The sequence below is a fragment of the Perognathus longimembris genome, chromosome 28 (assembly GCF_023159225.1).
Source record: "Perognathus longimembris pacificus isolate PPM17 chromosome 28, ASM2315922v1, whole genome shotgun sequence".
Taxonomy (NCBI): Eukaryota; Metazoa; Chordata; class Mammalia; order Rodentia; family Heteromyidae; genus Perognathus; species Perognathus longimembris.
Window position 1 is genome coordinate 79,677,526 of NC_063188.1, and position 9,631 is coordinate 79,687,156.

General features: G+C 39.8%; 1 protein-coding gene across 1 annotated transcript; it reads right to left on the minus strand.

The window, feature by feature from the left end:
* Positions 1 to 207: 207 nt before the first annotated feature.
* LOC125343143 (chromobox protein homolog 3-like) lies at positions 208 to 675 on the minus strand. Its single transcript, XM_048335415.1, has one exon. It carries the CDS (start codon positions 673 to 675, stop codon positions 208 to 210), a length of 468 nt encoding a protein of 155 aa, XP_048191372.1.
* Between the last annotated feature and the right edge of the window lie 8,956 nt (positions 676 to 9,631).

Consider the following 9,631-nt stretch of genomic DNA (forward strand, 5'->3'; position numbering starts at 1 on the left):
GATAAAGAAACTTCAGTAAGTCTGTAATAAATTTAATTTGAAAAATGTCCAGAACATCACAAATACTACTTCCAAGACCAAGATAGCAAACTTGATTTTATTAGAATGTAGTTGTTTTTTCACAACATTAATGCTAACACAAGGTTCAGATGGTACATATACATTTTTAATGAATATATTTCAACCAATGTAAGCATTTATAGCATTTCAATTTCCCCACTGATTTAGTCTCTCTTGATAAAAAGCGATTATAAGTTGAGGGCATTTCACATTAGCCTCTTTTGCCATCACCAACTCTACTTGATCTACGTGTTTCCATTTCACGAAATACACCAATTCTCCAAACATATCTGTGACTCTAATGATTTTTTCAGGTTTTAGACCCCTAGCAAAACCATTTCTATCTTCAAATTCACTAGGAGGTAAACCAGATTCGTCTGAATTGATGAAGGCTGTGATTAAATCAGCACAATGTAAATTTTCTTCAGCTTCCCAGGTATTCTGAGCATCTGGATAGCCCTTCCATTTCAGCAAATATTCAACGTGGCCACCTCGTACACGACGGCTCACTACTCTCTCTACCTCAAATACTCCAGGCTCCAATTCTTCAACTTTTTCAGGTTTTCTCATCTGATTCTTCCTTCTTTTTCGTAGTGTATTCTCCTTGGAGGCCATTTTTCAAGTCCAGATTTGAGGGCCTATTATACCTCAAATGCTCTGGGTTCGGATTCTACAGCAAATATGGTCAACAATTCCCAAGCTCTAGTCAATCTCCGATGGGAATATTCATTACATTTTATTGTAATTACTGGAAAAAGGAAAAAGAAAACACCGGTCCAAATCAGTTTTGAAACTTCTAAATTACCATACTTGCAGATTTAAAAACCCTGAGTTCAAGCCCTAGGATGGGCACAAAGGGAAAAAAATGTATGAAAAATGGGATATGAAGCTGGAGTGTAGCTTATTGAGAGAGTACACATATATAAACTACAAGATCTACATGCAGCCTAAACTGGACAGAGGCAGAGAGAGAGAGAGAGAGAGAGAGAGACAGACAGACAGACAGAGACAGAGTGTGTACTGGTGTGTACAGGATGAGGAGACAAGCAGGGGAAAAGGAGGAGGAGGAGAAGCCAGAGGGAGTGGGAATATGAAGAGGTAAGGGAAAGAAGAAGAAAAATGAGGGTAGGAGAAGGAGTAGGGGGAAAAGAAAGAGAGAAAGGAGAAAAAGAAAAGGATTAAGCAACAAGGAGAAGGAAATAAGTATGGGAGAGAAAGGAGAAGATGGAGAAAGAAGGGGCAATGAAGACAGACAACAAGAGGAGGAGGGAGGGAGGGAGCAAGGCTGGTTGAACAGCGAGTACATGCCTTGTACTTTCCCCACATGGGCATATCCCACAGTGACTGCCATAGGACATGCAGCTCTCAACAGATGCTTAGCTGTTTAAAGAACACAAACTTCTCTTTTGGCCACTTGGCCTCCTGCCTACTGGATGGGATGAAATCTGCTCCATGTTTCTGTTTCTGTTCATTTCAATGTCTGGCATCCTTGTTCCAAGTCCTCACCCAAAGCCTCAAATTCTGCGGATCCTCGAGGTCTACTCAGTGCAAAGGTGCAAATAACAAGGGTGTATCTGAAGGTTTCCCACCTGAGTTTGACTGATGTCTGCTACAAACCACCTGTGGAGACTTCCACCAGCCAGCTGCTGTCAGTTTCTTTAACTCTAAGAAGTCTGACTGCTGTGAAGTCTTTGTGACCATTCCAGGAAATATAGCCAAAACAACTAGGATTTCTTAACTATCTTTTAATTATGTCACATCCTGAAGGTTTTTCTTTTTGTGTTGGGTTGTTTTATGAATGCATGTCAGAGAGAGAGAAAGTGTGTGTGTGTGTGCATGTGTGTGTTCGTGACCATATGTGTCTGTGTATATACACACATACAGACACTATTTATATGTATATCCACTCAGAATATATGTATAGAGAGAGTCAGAGACTGATGCTCTGTGTTTCCTTGTACACCGGAGCTCTACAACTGGAACCATACCTCCAATCTAAACTTTGGTTAATCACAGATAGTATCTGGTGACAATTTTTCCTAGCTTGCTTCAGGAAACAATGCTACGCATTTCAGGCCATCATGATTGGCCTCTGAATTCTGCTTCTTTTCTGGATCTCACCTTTCTAAAATGACTCAAACATCCTGTGGAACTATAGCAGGACTTCTCTACCCTCCTGCTCTTGGTGTCCCATGGCAAAACACTGTCTGAGTCAAACAGTGGTTAGATGAATACAATACAATTATAAACTTGTTGCATGGGAATCCACTACCCTTGTGACACTGAAAGCTGAGCCTGTGCTGAACATTGCAGTGGGTGGGGAAGGTGGCAAGCTGTAGAGGACTGTCAGCCGAGGCCAGAAAATGAACAACGTGATGGTCTTTGTACAGTGCAATCTCTGCAGTGTCTTCAAACTGCCAGGACCCTCATATATTCTTACTCTAAAACTCTTTATTGTCAAGATCAAATACAGAGGGGTTACAGTTACATACTTAAGGGAGTGCACACATATACATTTCTTGTCATACTTGTTACCCCCTCCTTCCTTTTTTCCCTCCTTCCCTTCTCCAAACCCTCCCCATTTTCTTCATTAAAAAAATCTTCCCTTTGATGGACATAGTCATTATAGCCTACAATGCTTATGACCTCTATGATTATTAACAATTCATTCTTGATCAGGCGATATATACATATACATTTCTTCTGTTTTGCTTAGTGTAATTGCTTCCTTCGCTTTCTCTCATTTCTTCCCTCCTCCCTGCTGCCCTTGAGTTGCTTGGTTTGTTCTCATCAGTGTCCATTGCAACTGTTGGGCCCTTTCTACTATATTCCCCCCCCCCATTTTCCACTCATTCTGTGCTCTCCTCCCAGCTTCTTTCAGATGTGCATGTGTATATACCATATGTGAGGTAAAGAGTATAAATATCTCTAAATTCTCTACGACTGATTGCCTAGAACTCAATTGCTTCCTTATCTTTGCAGTTGTTTGAGCCTGGATATTAATTGATATATATATATATATATATATATATATATATATATATGAATTAGTGTTTGTGTTTTACTTTTTGGTGACTTTCTCCCAAGACTGACCTTTTTAAATGTGTGGTTTCTTCATGCTGCTAAGATAGCTCCATGCCTATTACATATTGTGTGTGCGTTCTAGGTTCAGAGAACGAAGCATGTGAATAACAAAAGGCCCTTGAGGTCTGCCTCCTTTCACCAAGAAAATAATATTCTCAGAAGACAAACTCAGGAGATGCTCACTTACATCTTCTTGGGCAGTTTGAGTCAAATGGATATCCTTGCTTCAAGGGAGGCTAGAAGGTGAGCCTCTTTCCTAGGCACAGGGAAAATTTCAGGCTGTAATGGAGAAGGTAGGAAGAATGAATATCAGGTAAGCAACTCTCATAAGGCATCATATAAAGCGTATGATCTCTTTATGAGTCCCTTAGACAGTTATCAATACCAGGGCTCCAGTCTGGAGAGCACCGTCTGCCCCAATACAAGTGTTTATGCTTCTTAGCCTGTTCGACCTCCTCATGTCCACTCTGCATCAACATTCATTGACTTTCCTTGGTCTCTGGCTCCCTACATCTGCCTATCTTGCAGGACAAAGGAGGTCTTCTTACAAAGCGGTAGGGAAGAGGAAGATTCACTATGTTTTGCAGGTGCAGATACAGTTTTCCTGAGTTAGAAGAAGAATGATGAAAATGCATAGTTGAAATCTGGTGCTACCTGAATATATCTTTGTGAGTGTCTTTGGGGGTGTGAGGCTAAAGAGTCCTGGGTCTTGATTGAACTAGGCCTTCACCTTGAGAATTTTGCATCAAGGCTAGTACAACACTCCACTATGCCACAGTGCCATTTGGGTTTTTAATAATTAGAAATACCAATCTCAATGACTTTCTGGCTGAGGATAGATTTGAACAGCATTCTTTAGATCTCAGTTTCCTGAGTAGGTTTGAGTCAGTGGGGCCTGAATTGAAAATGTCTTTTGTCAAACCTTCCCTGAGGTTTGGGATTTGGGGTACTGCTTTGACTTTCCTACTGCCTGGGTCAAGGGAGGAACATGGGGAAAGTCGACACTGACATCTGGTGGCTCTCAGTGTGAAGCAAGCCCAGGAAGAAAAGTGCTCTAGATATTCAGAAAAATATTTCTTTTGTTTTAGCACTTGCTTAACAGATGCTATGTAAATTGGCATATTTTCAGTCCATAAAATATATTCCTTAAAAATAGTATTTGCTAACTAGAAATTATTTTCAGGAATAATAGCCAAGAAAGACTAAGAATACAAAGGTAGAAAAAAAACATATACTATACAATCATTAATTACTAAGAGCATCAGTGTCCATATATTGATATCAGTCTTCCAAGGGGCCTGTCCCGGTCAACTCTCCTAGAACAGGCTATTCCTCCAGGAACAAGTCCTAATAACATGAGTGAAATATTGTATATCAGAGAAGCTTGCCAGAAATTCAGGTTCTGAGACATCATTGGGGACTGGTCATGTGGACACCCCTCTGTTGCACGTTACAAAGCGTCAGACTCCAACCAGAAAATCACAGCATAGGCACACTGTTTGTACAAATGGCTTGAGCACTGATGAACAGTCTTTTAACTTCTAGTCAGTTTTGATGAGAACATTCTCCAAATCTAAGCACCCACCAAAGTTATGCTTTTCTATGAGACACTGCAAAGCAGAACTGTCAGGGCTGCTGTAAAACTCTTCTTGACACAGCTTGGAAGTCAGAAGGGCTGAATTATTATCCCAGGATGGACCATATTTGTGCAAATCCATTGTGCACGGTGAGCCACTCTGACCAGTTCTGCAAATGGTGAAATTCTCCTAAAATTCAAGTTCCTAAATGTCCACAGAGGCTTTTCTCTCTTTCTCTTAGTATGCATAATTCCCCATAGTATTTTGTGACTGCAGAATTATCTTAACACCAATAACAGACAATGAAGAAAGTATACACTTTTATGGTCACCAACTTTCACACAAATGCGCAAAAAAGACTAGTAGAGGAGAATGTGTCAGGATCAACATACAATTCAGTTTGATCATTCCTACATGCATGGTATAACATAAATACATTCTTTTTCAAAAATCAGTGCTTACCTAATGCATAAATACACACGAATGTAGAAAGCATAATTATACAATGCATTTGTAATGAAAAATTAAAAGCAAAAAGCTGATTTATTCCATTAGAAGTGCCAACGTCAGTTATACAAATGTACATTTAAAAATCGTTTGTTAAACTGTAATTTATTAAACTGCAAAACTCTAATAGTTCTATAAGGATGCAGTAGAAAAACTCTTTAGCACTTAGAAATGAGTGTACATTTTCTACATAAAGCATTAAAATTCAACATATAACCACAAAACTCTAACAACTATGTATCTGACAAATGAACATTTTTTTTCTGCAAAGAAAAAAAACTCTGGGTAAATAAATTGAAAGGCCAGCTTCTGTATAAGAAAATGGTTTCACAACTCACAGTGGACTTACAAAGACACTTAGCATCTTCGGCCTTGAAGGAAAACCATTTTAACAAGATATCTCCACAAATATATCTGAATGACTATATGGGGAGAATATCAAATTCTTTCAATGATGTGCTGAAACTGATCTCTCATTCCTTGTTAGTGGGAATACAAAATTGTACGGATAATCTGGAAATGTCTGCTAAACTTCAATTCTTGTATTTTCTTCCCTCCCTCCCTCCCTTCCTCCCTTCCTCCCTCCCTCCCTTCCTCTATTTCTTTTTTCCTTTCTTTCTTTGTGTTGGCCCTGGAGCTTGAACTCAGGGTCTGAGCTTTTCCCTGGACTTCTCAACCCAGTCCTGTTGCTCTACAGCTTAAACCACTGCTGTTTGGGTGGTACTAAGGATTGGAAACAATAGTTTCAGGGATGTGCAAACTGGAATCCTCAGATCTCAGCTTCCAGAGCAGCAAGCATTCTACAGTGGAGACTGCAACACTGGGATTGGGATTGTTTTCTCTTTCTTTCCCTTTTCTGCTTTTTGTCTTGAGTTTTTAAGCTACTGGTTTAGGTCAGGGCCTCATGCAGTTCTCCAGGTGATTTTGCTCACCAGTGATATTCTCCCACCTGACTATTCCTGGCAGTTTCTTTTGGCATTAAAAATATACTTCCCAGCCAGACACCAGTAGCTCATGTCTGTAATCCTATCTACTCAGCAGAATGAGATCTGAGGATTACAGTTTACAGCCAGCCCAGTCAGAAAAGCCCCCAAAAGGCTCATCTTGAATAAGCTACAGATAAAAGCTGGAAGTTGTGCTGTGGCTCAAGTGGTACAGCACAAACTTTGAGCGCAAAGAGGCTCAGAGACAATACCCAAACCTTAAGTTCAAACCTCAGGACCAAACCCTATTTCATTGTTGGTGGGAATGTAAACTGGTTCAGCCACTCTGGAAAGCAGTATGGAGATTCCTCAGAAGGCTAAATATAGAACTCCCCTATGACCCAGCAACCCCACTTTTTGGTATCTATCCAAAAAAACCACAAACAAAATCACAGTAAAGCCACCAGCACAACAATGTTAATCACAGTGCAATTTGTCATAGCTAGAATCTGGAACCAACCCAGATGCCCCTCAGGAGACGAATGGATCAGGAAAATGTGGTACATATATACAATGGAATTTTATGCCTCTATCAGAAAGCATGACTTTGCCCCATTTGTAAGGAAATAGAAGGACTTGGAAAAGATTATACTAAGTGAAGTGAGCCAGACCCAAAGAAATATGGACTCTATGGTCTCCCTTATTGGGAATAATTAGCAGAGGTTTAGGCAAGTCACAGCAGAGGATCACAAGAGCCCAATAGCTCTACCCTTATGATCACATAAGATGATGCTAAGTGAAATGAACTCCGTGTTATGGAAACGGTTGTTATATCACAGTTGTAACTACTTTCAGCGTCCCATGTGTATCTGTAGCTTCTACTATTGATGATGTTCTTATATCACCTTCCTGTGGTTGTATCTACACTATCTCTGTAAACATATCTGAGTATATTGGAAACCGTCTATACTGGTATTAGAACTAGGAAATTGAAAGGGAATACCAAAATCAAGAGACACAGGGTAAAAAAAAGACAAACAACTACAAAAGCAATACTTGCAAAACGGTTTGGTGTAAGTGAACTGAACACCTCATGGGGGGAAAGGGAAACGGGGAGGGGGGGGGAATGAGGGACGAGGTAACAAACAGTACAGGAAATGTATCCAATGCCTAACGTATGAAACTGTAACATCTCTGTACATCAGTTTGATAATAAAATTTGAAAAAAAAAAAAGCCCCAGGGCCAGTAAAAAAAAAAAATATGTACTTCTCCCCACAACACAGAGCCTATATATAACAGCTGGCTCAGCGATTGCACATCTGGCTATATCTCATGAGGAAGTCAATTTATGTGAAAACAAAACTTTATGTGAGTATTCATAATAATTTTTTAAAATTGATTTTTAGGTGTGAAGGCTGAGGCCTTCAACAGTTCCAGAGCTTTGTGCTTATGCAGGCTTTCCTAGAAGTGACCCACAACTCAAATCGTTTTTGCTGAGACACATTTCTTTTTCTTTTTCTGTTGTTGCTGCTGGTTGTGGTGGTGCTGGTGCTGGTGCTGGTGATGCTAGTCCAGGGGCTTGATCTCAGTACCTTGTCTTGTCCCTGAGCTTTATTGCTCAATGCTAGTGCTCTACCATTTGAGCCATACCTCCACTTTCAGATTTTAGTGGCTAATTGGAAACATGAGGGTCTCATGGACTTCCCAGCTCAGGCTGTCTTCATATTGCCATCCTCAGTACTCAGTCTCCTGTGTTATTAGGATTACAGTTATGAACCACTCAGGCCTGACTCTGGTTGGGATTTTCCTGCCCATGGGTGCACTCATGGTTTCATAAGCTTATTTTAAGGCTTTCCATTATATTTAGAATAACAGGAGTATACCACCAGGTGGCATGTCGCAGTTCTCTAAAACTTCTATGTACTGCCTCGCGTTAAACCATAATTCTCCCCATCTCTGCTTTCCAAAGAGTTAGGATGATACATATAAGCCAATGGCCTATTGCTAGAGCTTTTATTTTGCTTGCATATGTGCGAATTCCTGGGACTGTGTGTACATGCGCCTCTGTGGTGTGTGTGTGTGTGTGTGTGTGTGTGTGTGTGTGTGTGTGTGTGTGTGTGTGTATGTGTGATATTTATATAGGAACTTAAGCTCTGACTCAGCTTTATGTTAATAACTGGCACTATAGCATTTGAGCCACAGCTGCTTCTGTCTGTGGGGGGCAGATAATTGGAGATAGGATTCTTGGAGATTTTTCTGCCCCAGCAAAGTTCCAATCTGTATCCTCTATGTCTCAGCCTCTTCAATAGGACTATAGTCAGGAGCTACCAGAGCCTAGCTCATTTTATTTGTAGTGGATTAAACTGTGAGGCATATTTGAGAATCAGTAGCTCATAGCTACAATCATAGCTATTGAAATCTGAGTCTCCCAGTGTGACCCCAGCTACAAGGTAAAGTCCATGAGACTCATTTCTACCTAACCAGTAAAATGTTCAAAGTGGAGCTGTGCCTCCACTGGTTGAGGACTTGCCTGAGCAAAACAGTAAAGCAACAGCATTATACATCTGCATTCAAGCTCTAGTACCAGAAATTTGAAATAAAATGGAAGCAATCAGAATGTGCTCTAATGGGAAGAGTTAAAATGGCACATTCATACTATAGAATGTCACTTCCCTGCATAAAGGCATTAACTAATATACTTAAGAAAATCTCAAAGAGATGTTGCTCACTGAGCAAAAGGGTATAAAATGTATGATTCCAGTTCTCTTTTATTTCCAAATGAGAACATTTCAGAGATGGTGAACATGTTGGGGTTTCCAGGTGACTGTGACTCTAACTGTGGTAAGAATGATTGTGGTTGAGAATCTATACATACAGGAAAATTGCATAAATCTACCTATGCAGATCCAGATAAGAAATGAATGAGTTCTACATAAGCAGTGTGGGTTGTCACAATGTCACTCTCCTGGTTTTGATATTGTATTCTAACTATATATAACTTTTGGGAAAATCTATGTGAAGGCTATGTTGGACCCCTCTGTATTATGTTTCTTTTTACAGTTCCCTCCAATGTAATATAGTGTAAAAGTAAGGTAAGCATGAAGTACTACAAATATTTGACAATTCCGGTATCGGGGTATTATTAAATGCAGTATGCCTTTAATACGGAAAAAAGGCAAAATCAAGAGTAAATATCATCATAAAACTGTTAATGATAATGAGTATGTGAGTTCTTCATAATGCCATCAGCTACACTGACAAACCTGTTTCTCTCTGTGTCTCTGTTGCTCTTCTCTCTCTCTCTCTCTTTGTCTTATTTCTCTGTCTTTCTCTTGGCTTCAAACAGGACTAAAATTTTTCCAAGTGATTCTGACAGTTTCTTAGATGATCTGACAAAAATCTCTCCTTTACTTTAAATCAAATGATTCTGAGATCAGCTTTTAAATATAAGCAATATACCTCTAACTGCAGCAATTGTA

Coding starts and splice junctions, on each gene's coding strand:
- LOC125343143 (XM_048335415.1), bottom strand. CDS start 675: ATGGCCTCCAAGGAGAATACACTACGAAAAAGAAGGAAGAATCAGATG.